The following is a 22,381-nucleotide window of genomic DNA, read 5'->3' as shown; positions in this document are numbered from 1 at the left end:
CTCTCTTAGCACCCCAGACAGGAGGACCATGGAGGTGTACAGGGGGTCTGGCTAAAAGTGGCCACGCTTCCTCTGCCCTCTTTAGCACCATGTGCAACATGACTACATGGTATAGCCACAACAATGAAAAGTAGGGGTGCCGGGGCGGGGGTTCAGTTGGTTAAGTGTCTGCCTTCAGCTCAGGTTGTGATCCCGGGGTCCTGGGATGGAGGCCCCTAGCAGGCTCTCTGCTTGGCAGGGAGCCTGCTTCTCCCTCTCCCTCTGCCTGCCGCTCTGCCTACTTGTGTGTTCTCTCGCTCTCTCTCTTTCTATCAAATAAAAAGGGACTGGCCGCGCTGTGCTTCTGAGCCACGTGCCGGATGATGGACATCTAGCGGCGTCTGCTCCTGGAAGGTCTCCTTCCCCCACCTTTCTAATTCCCGCCCACCATCCCAGGCCCTGCAGACACTGCACGGGCCTCCACGATGCTGTAGAGACACTTCAAACCAGCAGGGGAGGTGCAGGAGTCCTGGAGCCTAGAACCTGCCACCAAATGCCACTTTGGAAGAAAACTCCTTTTCTCAGCACCAGTCTTTCCCACAAAGGGCTAAAGCTAAGGTCTAACATAAAAGGAGTGGAGGTGAAATGCTTGTAATAGTCAAGTGTGAATTTTAAAATAGGCTTCATTGGAATAATAACCACAAATTAGCTTTTTGCTGTGTCTTAAAATAATGGAGAGGTTATTTTGTTTTTTGCCTGGAGAGGCTAGTCCCCATATCTACCAGGCCAACTCTGACGGTCACTCACAGTTGGAGCTCATAGCCTGACCCTGATGCCTTCCGCCTGCATACTCACGCTGGCTGCAGGAAGCCAGCCTTGACTGTTAGAACAAAGTCCCACCCCATTCTCTGAGGTCAGTGTGCACAGAACTGTGGGTAGTGAAAACCTGTCCCCTCTGTCCAGGAACCTTACTACTTACTAGACTCTGAATCTCAGTGTCTGTGTCAGACAAAGAACCTGCTAGAAAGTCCACTCAGCAGCTGAAGAAAAAATAGCCTTTGATCAGACCATTATACCTTCCAAAATTTTTATCACCTTTCTCTCTCTCAAGTAAGCAAAACCAGAACCTAGTGAGGAGTTAAGTGGGACATGAACAGGTTTTGATGGGCAAGTGATGAATTTTAGTTTTGGATGGGTCCTACCCACACATCAACTCAAAATATTCAGAGTAAACTTGCCCTCTCTGTAGCCCATCAATGGCATCACCACCTGCCTAATCATCAAGCTAGAAAGCTTTGCGCCACCACACACCTTTCTTGTCCGCACGTCTCACATGTGACACAGTCTAGTTCGTCCTCTGCTGAAATCCATCTATCAGTGAGCCCTCCTCCACTCCCACTTCCCCATGCTCCTCATCCCGTCATTCACCCAAAATCATACCCTCCTGACTGGTTTCCCTGCCTCCTGCCTCTTCCCTCTTCAATCTCTCTTTTCCAGTGCTGCTCAGGTCAAATCTAGCCATTTCCATTTTCTGGCCAAATAAAACTTTAATGAAAAAAATAAGAGTAGGAATAAGAGCTACTTCTGAGTGTTTCATATGTGTCAGGAACTGCACAAAGGAGCTTTTATTTTGTATTTAATGTAATCCTCATTATAAGCCCAAGTTATATTTTATTATTAGTTCCATTTTACAGATGAGAACACAAAAAAAGGAAAGAAGTTCACCCAAGTCACAGAACTCAGATTCACAGTCAGGCTTGTCTCTCCAAGATCTATGCTCTCACCCACATGCTAAATCTCCCCCTAGAAGAAGATCAGACTGCTGGTATTATCCAGCCCAGACTTACCCCTGAAGCCTCCTTCTCTGGGAACACTGCAATCCAGCTATATTCTGACTCCGAGCATGCCTGTTCTATCAGCTCTCCTCACTCAACAGGACCTCCAGCATCACACTGACCCACCAAGGCCCATTCAGACTCTCTCTCTTTCCCGTGGTACTGATCTCAATCCCTTCCAGCCCAAAGTGGCCCCCACAGTAGTATCTTAATTCATTTATGACACCACTTATTTTATGTCACACTCTTTTTCATTTATTATGTAAATATTTACTGGTCACCTACTATATGTCAGTGGCCATGCGAAGGGCAATGAACAAGCACAGTCTCTGTCTTATCCACCTTTGAATAAGTTCCAACTAATAAAATACCTAGTAAATAAGTTCTCCGTATTCTGATGCATGAAGAACCTTAGAATTATCTGAAATTCTCAGGATAACTGAAATATTCTCTAATAGTCAATGTGGTTCAAAAGAAGTTGAAATGTGAGTTGTCTGGCTTTTGCTGTATTCCTTGATGACTTCTGTTTGCTTGTAATTTGTCTTGGAATTCTAAACTGTACCTCAGGCGTATGCCCACACAGACTGAAGCAAAGACAAGTATTTTTAATGCCCTATTTTTCCCATGTTGTAATACACACTCTACGCAAAGTGACAGGTAGTCATTTCACAAGTAATTTCCCACCCCCTTGGTCTGTATGGTAAGCCAATGTCCATCCCAAACGAGTACACAGAAGACCACCCCAGAGAGAAAAGGACCCACTTAAGGTGTGTGTGTACTGAGCAGGTAGCAGAATGGGGAAGAGGATGCCCTACCTTTGGCCTTCAGGTCTGCTACTCGGTCACGTGTCTGAAACTGTGGACAGATTGTCAGATTATTGTATGAGACAGCAGGCGCTAGCCATGGAGCTGGGGAGCAGATGACAAGCCACCACTGATTCTCAGTGCTTTTTAAAAGGGTTAGAATACCTGTCATCTCCCCTATGGAAAGAATCCATCAAATCACAGTTGGAAAATAATCGAAAACCCTTGGGGAAAAAATATGGCATGAACAAAAAGCAAATGAGGTAGCTGGGCTTTATGGCGTCACTGAAAGACTTCTGTGGCATTTGTTCTTACTTTCTCGCTTTATTCTCCTAACTATAGAGGAAGAGTTATTTAAAGGTATAAAATTAAGGATTTTTTTTCACCTAATACCAAAAACAGTGTGTGTGTGGGGGGGGGGATAAATTTTCAACCCTAAGGGAAACTCTTCACAGAAAGGAAAAAGGAAGGCAGGCCAAATGGCAAAGTAGCCCACTCAAAACCATGACGATACACTATGAGTAATTCACACAGGCGGCCAGTTACACAGGTGAATTCTAGCTCCAAGGACCTGTATAATTTAAGCTCCCTGAAAATGGTCTTAACAATTGAGGTGACTGAGGCTAAACTGTACATGAATCACTACTCTTTTCTACCCCAAGACTTCATCTCAACAGTAACATAAAGGCATTTGTCTTCAGCCTTGAGAAGAGCCAATCCACAGTCAAGACAAACCATCTTACCTGTTTTGGACATGAAGCTTCACCATCCCACTCTTTCTCCTCAACAAACCGGAACTGTGAGAAGGAGTCCCCTAGGGATAGGAAAAAATAATAATAATTTTACACAAAAGCCAAAGAAAAACACTCAGTTCTCTAAATTTCTGCTTGGGAATAAAAGTGCCATTTCTGAGAAGCAAAGCCCCAAATTCAGTGGTAGCATTTAACAGAAGTTCCTGGCTTCCGCTTCTTTACACAGCAATCTGGGCCTGGTGGGCACCTGAAAATTCACACGATTCTCTGTAAGCCACCATCTACATGCTTCTGGAGAGATGACTCAAGAGGCTTGTAGACATGGCCATCTACTCGTATTTAGTACATTTTCATCCCATCTGCTTAGTGTATGCAAGGAAACAGATATTTATGATGTGGGGAGTGGGCACAGCTGAAAAGGCAGAAGAACAGACGGAAAGAAGGTCTAGGCTGACCCACATTAGAACAGGCTTAAACTATCTCTTTGAAGTGAGATGATCAGCCTCAAACATCACCCCCAAAGTCTCCTGGTTAGAATGTCAAATGCAAAATAAAACTCAAAGAATATGCATGAGATTAGTTCAGGTGAATCACGGTACTGAGCTCTTGGAATAAAGGAAAACGAACCTGTAAGATCAGCATAAACAATCATGAAAGACGACCCTGGACAGCAAGCTTTGAACCAAGGCTCATTTAGTAAATGCATACTTACTTGGTTATTTGTCTTAAGAACACCTAATTGATAAAGAATTATTTCTCTGCCTAGCTTCAGGATTCCCCAAATATGGTCCCAACCTTAATAACCCTAGTTTAATTCCTATTTCTTCCGACCTTCTGCCTGAGCCAGCCTCCTATCACATTCCAAACATACTTCCTATTCCATCCTAGCCTCTCCTCTCTTCAGTCCTTCCCGCTTGTCCGGAAGACCCACACTCGTCTACCCATTTCTTACTGTAGTTATGCTCCAAGACTCGGTTCAGGGACATTTCCTCCTTTGTGATATCTCTGAGGGGATTTAACCATAGAATCCATTCTTCTAAATTAAGAGAGGGACAAAGACGTGAAGAATTCAAATTTCAAGAGACAAAGATAAAATTAGAATCTATACCACCCCCCCAACATTTGGCAAGATCAAATTCAAGGCAAAAGGGACCAAGAACAGTACTATCAGGAATAGGGGTAAAATTAACACTCTTAGTCATTGGTGAATCAATTTGATCCCTTCAAAAATTATGACATAAAGGATCTGAATAATTAATAAGGCCTTATATGTGCACGGAATACAGAAGTATATACGTGCATGTATGTATCGTGATTATAACTGTATTTCTTTATAAATATCTTGCGATATTCATTTTTCCTTTTCTTCTTTTTTCAGATTTTACTTATTTATTTGACAGAGCAAGAGAGCACAAGCAGGGAGAGCAGCAGGCAGAGGGAGCGGGAAAAGCAGGCTCCCCTCCAAGGAGCCCGATGCGGGGTTCGATCCCAGGACAGTGGGATCATGACCTGAGCCAAAGGCAGAAACTTAACAATCTGTGCCTACTAGATGCCCCACAATATTTGTTTTTTAAAAGAGCTATAAAAAGGCCACAGGAAAAAAACTCAATCCTAAAATGTAGCAGTCATACAAGCCATATTTGCTGATGATAAACATTTATACCACTAATAAGCAAAGGGTTAATATCTCCTAAGTACAAAAAGCTTCTGCAAATCAACCAGAATAAAACCACCCAATAGAAAAAGAGGAAAAGGACTGAAAATAAGAAATACCATTTGCTAATATCTATATACGAAATAAGTAATAAATGAATAAATTAGAAATCAAACTGGTAGATTTTTAAAACTTGGCCAAATATCTGAACACCTTATTCAGTGTTATTTTTAGCATCCCTGAACTTTCTTTTGGCCCCAATACAGGACTTGAACTCATGACCCTGACAACAAGATCTGAGTTGAGATCAAGAGTTGGATGCTTACCCTATTGAGCCACACAGGCGCCCCATGGCATTCCTGAACTTCTAGATTATAAATGGTGCTATGACTGCATAGGCCACTATAATATATATAATCAGCACAAGATTAACAGTAATGCAAACAAGGGATGCTACATGTATTTATTTTTAATATTTGAATAAATAAATAAATATTTATTTATTTTTAATATTTGAATATTTGAATATTCACTTTCAAATATAGGTAAGATTCCAACGATGGCTAAATAGCTTGTTGCCAACCAATCCTCTTGCTGAGGAACAACTTAGGGACACAAGGCTGAAAAGAGTTACCAGGTGAGAACATGAGTGAGAAAGGTCCCAGAAAGAAGAGATGCTAACAATATTTAAAACTGCTTCTTCCCTCCAAGGCATTTGTTCATTCCCAAAGACGCTATTGAGAAACTGAAAATCTGAGTACAAAGTAAGAACTGAGGAGGTTGTGAAGATACAGAAGCCTCTGCTAGTTTTATGGCACAGAGCGGACAAAAATTGCTGGTCAGAGCCCAAGGATGAGGAAGAGTCGTGGAAAATCGAGCCTTTCAGGTGGGACCCCTTTTGACTCCGTCTTTGAAGTGGGGACCAAGTAGGACAAAGCCAGCCCCCACACAGCCTGAGGCAAAGCTGTAAATCATTTTAACCTCTGATTCTGCCAATGAGAAGCAAAAGTATACCCTTTTTGGAGGGAAAGGACATTATCAGTAGCCTAAAATTATCTCTACTATTTTTTATAACCAGTGTCCAAAATTTATTAAAAATCATCAGGAGATGAGACCAAGGTTGTAACAGAAAACTAAGGGAAGGGGAGGAAAAAAAAAAACCTAAAAAGATCCACAGAGATTAAGATAGTAGAGTTATCAGACATGGCTTTTGCAATTGGGCAATGTAAAAATTTCAAGAATAGGAAAATCTATAAAATCACAATGACATCCATGAAGTTCTCTTTGATTCATACAAAATATATACATAAACAATACAAAGAAGAAAAAGATTGAGGAAAATGAGATACCGAAAACACATTTTGTTTATAGTAACCAAACTTCAAAATAGTTTTAAAATTCTAATAAATAAATCATATAGAGGCTAACTTGGAAAAATAAGCTTGTTAAAATTTTAGATGGCTACAGAATGCCAATGTCTCTAATCCTGTTACTGAAGATGAAAAGAGTATTCAGACATGTCCAAATGATGAGTCCTGGCATCAAGAGTGCTTCTGCGAAATAAGTTACCAGAATTCTTTCTGAATTATACTGAAACATGCACAAAAACAATGGTGCTCCGCCTCTATCCTGTGTGTCAGACATTTGAACATGCAGACCTCCTTTAAATACAACGGCACAGTACATTAACAGTGCATGCAATCCTGCTCCTGCTTTACTCTCTCGCTCAAGAGCTCCCAGTCTCTCACACAAACATGATGAATCCACATGAAGTACAGAGTGGAAACCAGGGAACAGTGACTGGCAACTGTGGTACACAATGGGACAAACATGGGAAGGGTGTCTTAGGAGTCACACTCACCAGCTCTGTGTTCACAAGGTAATTATGGGGCAGTGTAACAAACAGAACGAGAAACCATAAAAGGAGTACTGTTCTTTCTTCCTTCTTCAAAGACTAATTTCATGAGTTACAAGACATTGTGGAACTGCCCTGTATACTCACACGATACCCTCAAACAAGATGGAGGAGGAGCTAGTTCCTGCTATACAGGCCGCTTGAACAGCAACAGCAACAAAAATCCCAGGATAGTCTACTTTGCAGATAAGCATACCAAAAGAGCAGACCAGCTAAATCCAATGATTGCTTATTAAGAATGTAATTTATTCACTAAAATTTGCTAAATAAGGGGAGGCAAATTTAAACAAAGCTGGTAAGACTTTGAGCATTCACGTTTTTCTTACCTATAAAAAGTCTCCTATCCTTCTATTCCGGAAACAGTGCTGAAGTTGGTGTGCACGAATGAAAGCGAAGACACAAGTGGAACTGAAACAATTCTGTTACATCTTGAAAGTCAGTGGCATGGCTGCCACTGTTTTAGACCCAAAAGTAAAAGAGAATTTTTTTCAATCGACTAATTGTGTGAGGCAGCAAAAATGTTAGAAAGTTAGATACATGCATTGGCAGCAATCTTCAGCATGCTTCTGAAAATATTTAGAAAGGATGCTTCAAGCAGCACTCAATGCTTCCATTTCTGGGATTCCTTCAGTCAAACTCGTGATCATCACGCAAATCTCCAAGGCCAGTGGTTAATGTGGAGAGAGATCTTTACCTATTCTTAACCTAGTCTTTACCTAGTTATTATTGGAGAGGGCAAGGTTAATTGCCAAGGGACAGCTTACTATCAGCAGTACCAGACTCTACTAGTAGAGTACAGTGAGCACAGGATCAATCTAACAGCAGGCAGGAGGGTGAAAGAAAAAGGCCTATATGCTGTCAAAATTAAAGCTGACTACTAAAAGCTTTTGTTAAAAAATTTCAAGTTCTATTGAAATTTTAAAAATTTTTTTGTATTCCAGACATCCATTCTATGACTGATACTTCCTTTTAGTTTCAGCTAAATAGGACCAAACACTTGACCATTTGGCCAAAATGTATACTTAGTATGCCTCCAATATTCAATCAGTGATGTTCTACGAGGCATTTAGAAATAAGGTAGCTTATGTAATGTACAGCATCGTGACTATAATTTCTAATACCATATTGCACAATTCAAAGTTGCTAAGAGATCTTAAAAGTTCTCATCACAAGAAAAAAAAGTGTAACTATGTATGATAACAGATGTTAAGTAGACTTGTGGGGATCGTTTTATAATATTTACAAATATTGAGTCATTATGTTGTACACCTGAAATTAATATGGTGTGATATGTCAATTATACCTCAATTTAAAAAAATAAGGTAGCTTTAGACATACTGACATGGAAAGATTATCTCAACTGTTACATGTTGGAAATACCAAGTTTTAGTGCAGTATAAATAAGATATACAGATATGTGCATACACATAAATACATGTACTATATATACACATACATATATGTGTGTATCTGTCACAAGAATACTAATATACGCATAGAAATAAACCAAGACCATTATATACCTATTCTAAGAATGATTCTCTCTCAGAGGGTGGAATTGAAGGAGACTTCCTTTCTGCATAATACATTTTCTAGTTGAATTATCCTTCATAAACAACAAGTGCATGTTACTTTTGGAGCCAAGCCAAAAAGAAGTAAGGAAATTCAGAAAAAAACCTGAAATTTCTTGAGGGCAAGGACCTTTAAGACAAAACATGCATAGATCTCATAGGCTGGAACGAGAAGTATTCTACCCCTCACCTGATAGAACATAGAGACCCTTGGGTCTAGAGATGCTCAGTGGCCTGACCAAGGCCACATGGCCAGTGAATGGCTGGACACCAAGACCTCTTGGCTCCTATCATTTATTATTATACCTGTAATTAATGAAGTTATTTCCACTAGGCTTCTTGGCTATCTGAGTTCCCTAACAAAACAAAAACAAATAACAAATATTGATGACATCTGATATACTAATGTTTGATACACTGACATGTTTGAAGACGCGAAAGTCCGAACTCAAAGAATTCTTCACTTTAGGAAAGCAATTACTTCAGGGGTTCCTTTGAATAACTACTATATGGCTTCTTAAAAAACAACAACAACTGAGTTTTATAGAACTCTAAGTACTCTGTTAATGAAGGCGTTGGAGAAATAAAGGTGACACACCAACTTTGTCATTGTATTTATAATACCCAGGATTCTCACTCTGCCTGACTCCTCAGATCGGTCTCACGCAGGTCCTGGAAACTAACACTACACTTGTTAGGATTCTACAGTACAATATGCTTTCAAAAACTTACCATCTACTTTTAGATAACACAGCTTTGAATTTGAAGCTTACCCTTCTAGCGCACCAGCAAAAAAGAGTGAACAATACGCATCAGGTGTACATGAACAGTGAGTGTAAGAGAAAGAAAATGTGCCCAAGCCTAATAATACTCCTTCTAATAATTCAGTAGTGGCAATTCCCATCAGTGACATCTGTCCTAGGTATTTGGAGCTTTTTCTCTTAAAAACTGGCCCAGACCTCTGTGGTGTGTCCTTTCAAGAAAACCAACTCTAGAAAGCAAGAGGAGTGGATCACTAGTTCTGGATGAATACTTCATTTTAAGCTCAATTTTCCTGGCTCTTCTTTATTTGTCCCATAGCACTTAGAATATGCCCTCAACCAGGACACACGTCTCTGGGAAATCATAAAATGAACTTCATAGGCTGACAAGTTCACAATCTTCACAGAAAGTATGTCCCAACAGTCACCACAACGGCTGCTATAGAAAATGAAATGTACCTTTTTTCTCTCTGAATTTCTCTGTTCTCATCTATGAGAGAGGACATATTTGGAAGGTCAAGCTGGATCCTAGGTCCATAGGCTGACATAGATCAAACCAAAGACAACCCGTAGTTCAGCTGACATAAAGAATCTGTTACCCAATTTTTAGCTTCCATGGATGAACATTTCTAGATGTTGATATCAAGCACTTTGATATTTCCCCTAAAACAAAGCAACAGCCAACACTTTGTCTTTGGGAGGAAGGTTATACGAGCCACTATAGTGATTAATAAAAAAGTCAGGTTGAGCCAAAAGAATAAGAGATGAGAAAAATCGCTCCTCCTGCTCAACAGTGACCTATAATTAGCTTTCTCACCAGATGTGGGGCCCCCAAAGCCCCTGAGCATCAAATATCCACATTGAGCACTACATAATAAGATGTGCCTATCTTTCCAATGCCCCTAAAAAGTGGCTTCCCCATCTGCATTGGTTGTGTTGAAGGAAAAGCCAAATACACTCAAGTACCATAAGAGGGTTCTACGCTTTATGAGACAAGGACGATGCTGCCATTCTAGAATTTAGAATCTAGCTGCTTTCCCCCCAGATGGGTGGTGAAAATTCTGTTAACCCTGTACCACTGTAGATTATCTAGTAAAACCGCTCAGATCAATTATTTTCTGGAACAATGCCAACATCAAAGCCCTGACACAGAATGCCATGATGAGAGTAAATGATTAGACACGGCAAAATAAACAAGAGAATAGAAAGACCAATCCTCAGGTGGGCCACGGAATCGTGAGATGTTAAAACTGACCTGTAGTAAAATAGTGTGCCCGTTATGATCAGGTCTGGCTGCATGTAATGAAGACACGAGAATTTATGGCTTCAACAAGAGAAGAGATTATATCTCCACCAACCAAATGGAGTTGAGACTTGGGGGGGTCAAAGGCTGGTCTGGGGGCTCTTTCCAGTTCATTGCTCTGCCATTCCTATGAAGACCCTTCTTGTCATGCTTCAGGGTGATGACCAAAGCAAAATCCCAGACAGCAAGATGGAAGAAGACTTGAAGGGGCAAAAGGCATGCATCCTCTTTCTGCTACGTTTTCTCAGAAACCACCACAGAACTTTTCCACTTATTTCTCTTTGGCCCATAACGGTATCATTTTGCTTTATCAAGCTACAAGGAATGTGATATAATTAATTTCCTCCCAGGTGGCCATGTGCCTTGATAAGAATCAGGGGTCTGAAAGGAAAGAGAATACGGGGTGGGGAAGCAAGGACTGTCGACCCCCCAAAAACATGGTTTTGAACTGTACAGGTTCACTTATATACAGATTGTTTTTGATAAATATAATACCATAACTGTATTTTCTCTTGGGATTTTCTTAATATTTTCTTTTCTCTAGCTTACTGTACTGTTAGTATACAGTATATAACACACAGAACATACAAAATATGTATTAATCACCAGTTTCTGTCATCAGTAAGGTTTCCAGTCAACAGTAACCTATTAGTAGTTTAACTTGGGGGGAAATGGAAAGTCACACAGGCATCGTCAACTGAGTGGGGGTTGGCACTCCTAACCCTGAGTTGCTCAAAGGTCAACGGTACTCTCCCTGACAAATTACCAGAAGGTTCTGCTCAAGGGGTAGTTAGTTAATAAAGGGTCAGTTTCTAGTGTAGTGATTGTGCTCACTGAGGTGTAAGTTGTCTCCAATTGTTTCAATGCAATACGTGTAATATCCAAACTTCTCTAATTGTAGTTAAAATTAACTTTAGAAGATACCTGCCTTTCAATTTGTTTCCCCAATCCTGAGAGGAGGCAAGTGTGGGATAAATTTCTAGTTTCCAGCATAATGCAAGAACTTTTCAAAACAAATATTGTTAATAAATACATACATACTTACTGTCTACTACCTTTCTCAGGGAAAATGGGCATATGTGAAGTTAAACAATAACTTCAAGAGTAACAATTCATTTATTTAGTGATTATTTTTTCATTCTTTCATACATTTTCAGCACAACTATGTGCCAAACACTACTGAGTGCTAATACTATAAAGAGATAAGACACGCTCCCTGTTATCCTTGCTCTCAGATTCCGAGTTGAACAAATCAAGAGGGGACTACAAGAAACAGAAAAACATAAAATTTAAAGGAAATTTAAATTCCCTCCCCACACCTTTAGAAGGGTTTGCTCTCTCCCTTTCTTGTTTTGTGTGTATATACATCTGTGGTATGCTCATGGTGTTGACTTACTTAAAAAAAGAGTCAGTTCGGGTGCCTGGGTGGCTCAGTGGGGTTAAGCCTCTGCCTTTGGCTCGGGTCATGATCCCAGGGTCCTGGGATGGAGGCCTGCATCGGGCTCTCTGCTCAGCAGGGAGCCTGCTTCCCCTCTGCCCTCTGCCTGCCTCTCTGCCCACTTGTGATTTCTCTATCAAATAAATAAATAAATTTTTTAAAAAAGAGTTCACCTAACAGCTTATTTATATTTTATTTGTAGCCTGACATCCAAACGCTGGTGAAAACCGTCACACAAACCACCAAAGTTTCCAGGTCTAATATCTGAGTAGATGGTCCTCTAACGCCATCAGCAATCTCACAATGACACGTAATTCACTTCCAGAGGGAGGAGACGATCTAGAAAACACCCTGACATCTGTAGAATGATGCTCAGACTGACACACACATGTGCACACACCCACACTAGTACAGTAATACAGAGAGATGCACAATCCCACTAGAACAATGATACTCTCCTTTGAAACTCAGTAATGTGGTCTCATGGCAGGGCCAGACTTTGCCTGTCATCCATTGCACATTATTTCATTTTCTTGTCTACAATGAGGGCTTTATTTTTTTGAAAGTCAATCTACCTTATTATTACAAATGTCTCTCAAACCTGGTATTTTCTACCTTAATCTGCCCAATTTTTCTTCTTGCAATTAAAAGTTTTCCATCAAGGTTAATGTTAAATAATTAACATCCCCAAACACTGCCATCATCCCCCAATGAAACAGAAGGCCCAACGCATCCCCTCAGAGGCTATTATGGGGTTTTCTGGAGAAAATGTCTGAAGCCCTTTCTATCAAGAATAAGAGGTTGCTTTCAATTTGTTGTTTACCTGCTAAATGTATTCCAGAGTCCCATAAGGTAAGAGTTAAAAGGTCTGACCTTTGATTTGTCTGATTATTTTCTCACTGCACCTCAGTTCAGTGAGGCTGTCGGTAGTGAAGCTGTTAACTCCCATTATTTATAGCTGTTTGACAGTGTACTTGGCTTTCTCATGCCATCTCTCTGGAACGAATTCATATCTCTGTATAAAATCTAAATTCATACCTTTAACCGCTGACAGCTCTCCTTCCAGCTTCTACTCTCATTCATAAAATTCTATAGAGCCTCTTACATAAGGATTTTCTTAACAGAATTCATTTCTCATAAATGCAATATTCTCCATAAAAATCTCCAACTAAGCAGCTCTTGCAAGCACTAGTAATACCCAAGTTCAAGAGAAGAAATCTGGAGCCAACCACTTTTACTGAGGTGAACTCGTGCAGGCAACAAAGAATCTATGAATGTTAGTTTTCACTTCACCTTCCTCTTGGTTTTCTTTTTTAAACTTTCTTAATTCTGGTTTTGGGGAACATCTAGAATGAGTCTTGTAGGGCAACATGTCCCCAGAGAAGCAACACAAGCAGAGGCCTCAAGACACAAGGGAGTTTGGTCATTCAAAGAGCAGAAGGCAGGCCAGTATGGCTGATGTATGGTGAGCAGTGAAGAGGCAAGACGTGACTGAAGAGAAGTTGGGTCATATTCTTCATGTGACAATATTTTCAACCAATTACCAAGTTCCACTGCTCAACACTGTATTCCACAATAATAACCAGGCTTAGTGGAACTCAATTAGTCCTACTTACCTGTAAAACACATTTTACATGAGTATGCAAACACACACTGACTCTCAAGTGATGGATAGCCTTAAACTTTTTACAGACTGTGACAACACAAAAGAATGAAAAGTATTTTTAGAAATAGTAGGGTCAAATTGTCACCTTCCAAACACAGAGGGTAGAAGGTACAAAAGTTCTCTCTGTCCACACAGGGTAAGAGCTCATTCTAATGAACTCTGCCATGGCTATAGGACATCTTTCCAAGCCATTCTTGAGAACCTAGAACCCAAACATGAAGTTGAAGAATTGGGGAAGCTACCCTGACTAGTAATTAGCTCAGAGAAAAATTCTGTGGGGCCTTTACAAAATGTCTGAACACAGACGAATCCCCATACCTACAAATGTGCCACGTGTTTCTAATTAATACACCAAATCTCCAATCTGGAGAGTGACAGAACTTCAAATAGTCAGTGACAGAAGGAGAAGAAACAGTGAGATAGAATCAACCTGGGGTGAAGTAATAAAAAATTATAATAAATCTAAGCAAAACAAAACAACAACAAAAGTATACCCTCGCCCACTAACAGTGAATCCGTTCTAGATTTGCTCAGCCTCTTGGTTCTCTGTTCTAACTCAGTTGCCCACAGATTCTAACTCTGGTAGCTGGCACTGTAATGAACCCTGCCTCCCAGACTTTAGCTATTTAAGACCACAGTTATTTTGAACAGCACCTTTCTGGAAGTAATCCCTAAATATGAACCTTGGCCTATGTTTGGACCACGTTTAACTTACGGTACTTCCAGGCCTGCCATTTTATTTTGGTATCCTTTTCATGACTGTTTTTTTCTTCACAGAAATGTTAGTATTTATTTTCTTTTTTTACAGATGTATTTATTTATTTGACAGTGAGAGAGAGAAAGAGAGAGAGAGAGCATGTGTGAGTGGGGGTGAGGGACAGAAGGAGAGGGAGAGAACCTCAAGCAGACTCCACACTGAGCGTGGAGCCTGACCCAGGGCTTGAACCCAGGATGCCGAGAGTCAGATGCTTCACCAACTGAGTGACCCAGCCACCCCCGTTCATATGTATTTTGATGATAGCTTAGGAGCATTCAACACTTAAATGCAGCACAAGAAAGCAGAAATATGCAAACACTGCATTCAGAAGACTTAATGTTTGCTATTACTGAACACGTCTTAATGGGCACTTTTTGGGCCCTAGTATTATTTGTAAAATGATATATATTGCTTTTATTGGAAAGCCACAAGTTGTCTTGTATTTGGTAGATCTGTTTTAAGGCTGTTGGTAGTGAGGATGTTGATTCTCATTATTTACAGCTGTCTTACAGTGTACTTGGATTTTTTTTTTAAAGATTTTATTTATTTATTTGACAGAGAGAGATCAGAAGTAGGCAGAGAGGCAGGCAGAGAGAGAGAGGAGAAAGCAGGCTCCCTGCTGAGCAGAGAGCCCGATACGGGACTCAATCCCAGGACCCTGAGATCATGACCTGAGCCAAAGGCAGCGGCTTAACCCAATGATCCACTCAGGCGCCCCTGTACTTGGATTTTTAAAGTTTTCATTCTACATTAAGATGACAGAGTGTTGAGTTAAAAAAAAAAAAATCTGGGGGCACCTGGGTGGCTCAGTCAGTTAAGCATCTGTCTTTGGCTCAGGTCATGATCCAAGGGTCCTGGGATCAAGTCCCGCATTGGGCTCCCTGCTCAGTGGGGAGTCTACCATTCCCTCTCCATCTTCTCCCACCCACCCCGCAGACTGCCCCATGCTAATGCTCTTTCTCTGTACCCTCTCAAATAAATAAAAGTTTTAAAAATCTGACATACAAAACCACAAAATCATAAGACATGTTAACTTACTAAGTTGAATAAGGATTCAAGAGCTCACATAAACACAGGTATTTTCCACCTCCCAAAAGTTCACACTATGCCACTGCACATTTGCAAAAGACCTAGGTTAGTATGGCAACCACTTTTTTTTTTTTTTTTTTTTTTTTTTTGTAAAGGCAAAAATTCTCTTCTGACTTCTTTCTGTTAAGGAAAACAGGTACAAATGTAGGTCATTCAGAGAAGTGAAACAGCATAAAGCAAACCTCAAGAAAGCAGAGATACTCTTCAGTGTAAGTCATTTTGGCTTGAGAGACTTTTCATAGAACAGTCCACGTTCGGATAGCGGGGGAAACCTGTACTGAGATCCCCTGACATACTTAAAATGTGACTGAATTTCTAAAAGTTTGACTTAAGGCTTTTCAGAATCTATTGTTAAACGGTAGGAACATCAGGTTATCTATAATGAAACATCTGTGGCTTGAATGCTGACTCTCCAGTATTTCCAGTTTGAGGACAGTTTGTGTCGTACTGTATACTCAAACATTTTGCTTTTCACGGGTATTAGCAAAAGTAGCAACAGTTTTTCAAAGTTTCCAAGCTCAGGGTAGAATTTATACAAGTGAACTATCAGAAGAGTATCTCTAAATCATCAGTATCTCTCTCATGTTTTAGGAGGAGAATGAGGGTAATAAACATGGGGTATGTTTTTGCTTTCTTAAAGAATTATCTTCTACATTTTTTACTATAACTATATGAGAAACTTTGGCCAAGCAAGGAAGGTACCAATGGAATCTGTTTGCCAGATTCCATATTGATAAATTTTGGCAATCATTTTGACATAATTAAGCAGCTTTGTTCCGTTTCATGTTTACTATGTTTCCAGGAGATGCCACTGGGCAGAATTCAGCAAGTTAAGGGTCTCGTTTATTTTAAACACTCACATATGCAAATTTAGCCCCATCTGGAGTTTTCCTGGTATTAACCAGATAACACGCCTTTTTCTTTCTTTGTATCTACTCTAAAGTATAAGGTCTCTTGTTAACAATAATAGCATTGCCGTATGTAAAATGGCAGTAATTAAATAATAAATTAATACTATCAAATATGCAGATAATGTTTAAATATCTCCAGAAAATGGTTGGATTTCTCTGGTGATGTGGAACAGGGGGGAAGCAGCAAGATTATCTTTTATAGTTGATGTACCAGTGTATTCAAATCATAATCTAAATAAATTCCCACAATGTCTCTTAAAGATCTTTAGCATTCATAATTTATTTGTTGAGGAAACCAGATCATTGGACCTGTCAGGTTTTGTTGTTTTTTTTTTTTTAACTTCCTGTAGTTTACTAATTTGTACTCTCATGTTATCTAATTTGTTCTTTTATTCTTTATATTTCCTATAAATTGGTAGTTAGAACTAGAGGCTTGACCAGATTGAAATCCATTTATTTGGAAGGATACTTTTAACATCAGAAAATTGAAACTTATTTTAATTTTTTTTAAGATTTTAAGAGGGGTAAGCAGACTCCCCATTGAGCAGGGGCCTGATGCAGGGCTTTTTAAACATCAGGAACTTAATTGAAATTTGTTTAAAATTTTTAAGTATTTTATTTATTTATTTGAGAGAGAGCAGAGCCAGGTTTGGGGGGGCAGACGGAGAGGGATAAGAAGATTTCCCACTAAGCAGGGAGCCTGATGCATGGGCTCGATCCCAGGACGCTGGGATCATGACTTGAGCTGAAGGCAGATGTTTAATTGATTGAGCCACTCAGGGCCCCAGAAAAATCAATTGAAATTTAAAAGGACAGAATCCAATTTTGGATAAATGTGTAATGTTGGTTCTTCTGGTTATCTGGACAGGAGGAAAGTATCCCAGACCTACTTTTTGCCTGAAATTTTTAGGAAATAAGCAGATCCTAAAATTGCTCATCAGTAACATGATTTGGTAGTGAAATTAAAATAAACGAGTTATAACAGAAGAAAGTTTTTTTTTTTTTTAATGACTGATAATATACAACCTGTACTGTCATCAAAAATTACATCATATATGGGGCACCTGGGTGGCTCAGTGGGTTAAAGCCTCTGCCTTCGGCTCAGGTCATGATCCCAGGGCCTTGGATCGAGGCCTGCATCGGGCTTTCTGCTCAGCAGGGAGCCTGCTTCCTCCTCTCTCTCTGCCTGCTTCTCTGCCTACTTGTGATCTCTGTCTGTCAAATAAATAAATAAAATCTTTAAAAAAAAATTACATCATATAAAATCCAAGATGTTAACTGACAAATTTTATTCAGATGAGAACAGGTTAGATCATGATCACTGAATGAAATGATTGTATACTTGTATCCAGTTTTGTTTTGTTTTTTTAATTTTTTTTCATTTTTTGAGAGGGAGAGATAGAACAAGTGGTGGGGAGGGTCAGAGGGAGAGGGAGAGGCAGGCTCCCCATTGAGCAGGGAGCCTGACCCAGGGTTCCATCGCAGGATCCTGGGATCATGACCTGAGCTAAAGGCAGATGCTTAACCAACTGAGCCACCCAGGCATCCCTACTTATGTCCAAATTTGAACCCATTTTGTTTTCTGAGGAAAAAGAGTATCAAGTAAAAGAAGTCACTTTCCATGCCACTTTCCCATCTCTGTGATTTTGAGATGGAACACAGAGAAGCAGATTTATGCCCAAGGTAAATCCAGAATTCTGTTCTAGGAAATTTCAAAAAGCAGTGCATAATTAGAGATTTCTAAAGGGGGAATTACAATGCTCTGGGCTGGCTGCTTTGTGGGCTTATGGAATGACCCTTGTCCCTGCAGAGTTCACATGTTGAAGGAAAAGAAAGGGTTCATGCATCTACTACACGTGGGTCCCAACCCCAGTACAAACATCAGCCCAAAGTCTACAGCCTTGGTCCATTCATTTCCTCTGATGACTATGGCAAAGTCTTTCTTCTCACTAATGCTGGGCATCCAGCACTAAGGGAAAGGAACCTAAACTCTCTTCTGCGGCCCCACAAGCCCATGTCCAATAAACTGTACTTGTGTTCTCAAGTTAAATTTTAGTGAATGATATATATTAGGCTCATTTTTTATACCTCTCACTGTGAAGATGTAATATTGTTCTATTACAGCTTTATATATATGTTATATATATATGTAATATTGTTAAAATGGTCTTTATGTCAGAATTGTAATTGAATTGTGAGGTGGTATTTTGTTACAAAATAAAATTTCAATTTTTATCACCCCTTTTCAGGAGAAGATGTTAAGATTTTCTCTTTTCTAGTGGTGAATGAGAAAAAAATAGCTATTTGAAATGTCAATGTTTCTAAGCCCATTATATATTTAAAGCTGTTCAAATGTAATAAATGCTGGCATTGCTTTCCTTTGGTTTCTTTTGGGAGAGGTCCATCCTGCTGCCAAATGAGAAGTAGATTTTTTAAAACAGTTATATGTGACATTTAAAAGCTGATAATCCTATTTATAGATGTAGTCTTTCAAGGTCTCTACAGAAAGCTTGGATTATATAGTTTATATTATTTTTTGAAACTTAAAATTTTTTTTGATAACTTGTATAATACATGGTTAACTTTTCCCTCTTCTTGGTCTGGTTGCTGGGGCTCTGATCCCCTAAAGGCACAAAGACCATAAAAGATCGGCTTCGCAGTGTGACACTTAAGCAACGAATAATCAGGGGCACCTGGATGGTTCAGTGGGTTAATGTCTCTGCCCTCAGCTCAGGTCATGATCCCAGGGTCCTGGGATCTCTGCTCAGCGGCGAGCCTGCCTCCTCTTCTCTTTCTGCCTGCCTCTCTGCCTACTTGTCTGTCAAATAAATAAATAAATAATCTTTAAAAAAAAAAAGGGGGGGGGCAATAAATAATCATGAACTATACCAAAAGATATACTTATCACCTATGTGGAGGAAACGGATTCCAGAATAAAATGGCAGAGATCAGCATTATGCAGAGGGTCATCAGTGTAAAAGGAGAGCACTCTCATTTAGATTTTCTAAAGTTCTCAGAGCAGCCCCACTTCTCAAGGACAGTGAAACGCAACAGGTGTGTGGCACTAAAAGCCACATGATCATAGTAAGACCCAAGATGGTGAACCAAAGCCCAGAGCTCACTCTCAACCGCTCCTACCACCCAGTGCCCAAGCAAGACTCCCCAGGGGTCAGAGCAGACAGTCAGCCCGGGAAAGTGCTTTCATTATCTAGCAATTAGCTAGCACCAGCTAACTGGTTACATGTAGAAAACTCTATCTGGCTCAAGAATGTCAGATCCAATGATCATATGATGCCCCACCCTGGTGACAAGGGTAAAGGTAACTAGACATCATGGCAATAAAAGAAAATTCATCTAGTATACATTTGAGACTTCAAGATCCATTTTTTATTTTACAAAGTTTTAAGGAAACAACAAAGGGTTGCCCGACAGAGTCAAGGACATGATTCTAGGTAAGTGAATAGTTAATGGCACTTTTAAAGGTGAACAGGGGTTTTCTCAAATGTGACTGAAGGTGCCAAGGAAAAATTGAGATCAGCCTGGAGGATATACCAGGTCAGATCCTCAGAGAGAGAGAGAGAGCATGAGGAAAGAAGTACAGTGAGCCACTGGAACAAAACTGGGGGTTTTAATTTGGGAGATTTATTTTGGTAAATCTAAGTATAACACACTGTGCTTGTAGTTAAACCATCAGGCTCTGAAGTCAGACTATCTGTGTTTGAATCCTGGCCCCACTATTTAGAGGCTGTTGGTCTTTAAAAAAGTGGCTTGAACTTTCTATGCCTCCACTTCCTTTCTGTCAAATGGGGAGAATAATAGTTACTAGCTTCGCAGGGTTGTAAGGTGTAAACATGCTGTGCACATGCACTGTTTTAACATAGTCACTGGCAGGTAGCAAATGCTTAGTGATATTTATTGTAAATCTATTCACCAAATAGTAAATAGAAGTTATGATGCTACTCCACCCATATTCTGTGCCCCCAAAAGATATATCATGCCAAGGCTCTCCCAAAAATGTCACTTAATTCATCTAGAACACAGGTTGAGCTCCCTGAACCAATTTGGGGAAGATAATTTGCCATAGGACCACAGGAGTTAAATGAAACTGAAAAGGTGATTGCCAAGTATTGTGACTGACTGTTTGAAAGCTCACATTTGCTTTCTACTATAATAAATTTTTACTATAATGTTGAATGAGTGAACAAAAAAATTAACGTTAGAAATTCTACCTGATTAATTAATTCTATTGCCAATCATCAAATGCTGAGCCTAAATTACAAGGACTATAGAAAGAACTGACATTATTCTAAAGCCTTTAGAGTACTTTTCATGGGCCCTGGGTGGGTCAGTTGATGAACCGTCTGCCTTCGGCTCAAGTCATGATCCTGGGGTCCTGAAATCAAGCCCCACATCAGGCTCCTTGCTCAACAAGCAGCCTGCTTCTCCCTCTCCCTCTGCTGCTCCCCCTGCTTATACTCTCTCTCTCTCTCTCTGTGTCAAATAACTAAATAAAATATTTTATTTTAAGTATTTTAAGTACTTTTCAGAGTTTGATGTTAAAACAATCACATTATAGGGGCTCCTGGGTGGCTCAGTTGGTTGGGCAACTGCCCTCTGCTCGGGTTATGATCCTGGAGTCTGGGATTGAGTCCCTCATGAGGCTCTCTGATAGCCAGAGAGTCTGTTTCTCCCACTGTCCTCTCTCCTCTCACGCTCTCTCTCTCATTCTCTCTCTCTCTCAAATAAATAAATAAAATCTTTTTTAAAAATCACATTATCAATTGTTCTTTTACCATAAAAACATAAATACCAAATATTAAATTAAAAATATCTCTATGCCAAATATCCATATATATTTTATCATCATCACAAACAATTATTTGGAGTAAGAGGTAAAATACTAATCTCAAAATTCACCCATTAATGTATCAGGATGGTTCCAACAACCAAATCAACCTCATGTTCACCTTGTTCATCTCTATAACTCATTAATATTAATATAACCAAATCTGCCTCACAACTGTGTATTTTTTCATGGTACTTAATCATTTGGCTCTGATTTGCTGGAAGGGAAAATCCACATAGTAAAAGGTAACTAAATCTGAGCTTAGTTTACTTCTTACTTAGATAATAGTCCATTGATTTGATACATAAGAAAACTAAAATATCTTCTGAAATAACATCTAATCTTCCTTCAATAAGAAAGTATTTTTTAAAGTAGAGAATAATTCAGAATGGGAGAAGATATTTGCAAATGACATTACAGATAAAGGGCTGCTATCCAAGATCTATAAAGAACTCCTCAAACTCAACACCCCAAAAACAGATAATCCAGTCAATAAATGGGCAGAAGATACAGACACTTCTCCAAAGATGACATAAAAATGGCTAACAGACATTTAAAAAAAAATGTTCAACATCACTTGGCATCAGGAAAATAAAAATCAAAGCCACAATGAGATACCACCTCACACCAGTCAGAATGGGGGGAAAAAAAATTTTTACCAAAAAAAAAAAAAAAAATTAACAGTTAACAGTAAGTGTTGGAGAGGATGTGGAAAAGGGGGAACCCTCTTATACTGTTGGTGGGAATGCAAGTGGGTGCAGTCACTCTGGAAAATAGTATGGAGATTCCTCAAGTCATTAAAAATAGAGCTACCCTACTCAGCAATTGCATTACTACGTATTCACCCCAAAGATACAGATGTAGTGAAAAGAGGGGCAATTGCACCCCAATGTTCATAGCAGCAATGTCCACAATAGTCAAACTATGGAAAGAGCTGAGATGCCCTTCAACAGATGAATGGATAAAGAAGATGTGGTTCAAAAAAATGAATGAATCAATTAATTAATTAATTAAAAGAAGATGTGGTTCATATATACAATGGAATATCACTCAACCATCAGAAAGAATAAATACCCAACATTTACAGCGACATAAATGGAA

At 39.6% G+C, this 22,381-nt stretch overlaps 1 protein-coding gene across 1 annotated transcript in view; it reads right to left on the bottom strand.

Moving 5' to 3' along the window:
- Window positions 1–22,381, bottom strand: part of AVEN (apoptosis and caspase activation inhibitor) — a 179,450-nt gene that overhangs the window by 5,267 nt on the left and 151,802 nt on the right. Inside the window, exon 4 of the mRNA XM_059372110.1 lies at window positions 3,361–3,431. Coding sequence (XP_059228093.1) covers window positions 3,361–3,431 — 71 coding nt within the window. The remainder of the gene's footprint in view (window positions 1–3,360; window positions 3,432–22,381) is intronic.

Source organism: Mustela nigripes, chromosome 13, assembly GCF_022355385.1.
Source record: "Mustela nigripes isolate SB6536 chromosome 13, MUSNIG.SB6536, whole genome shotgun sequence".
Lineage (NCBI taxonomy): Eukaryota > Metazoa > Chordata > Mammalia > Carnivora > Mustelidae > Mustela > Mustela nigripes.
This window is presented reverse-complemented; position numbering and strand designations above follow the sequence as displayed.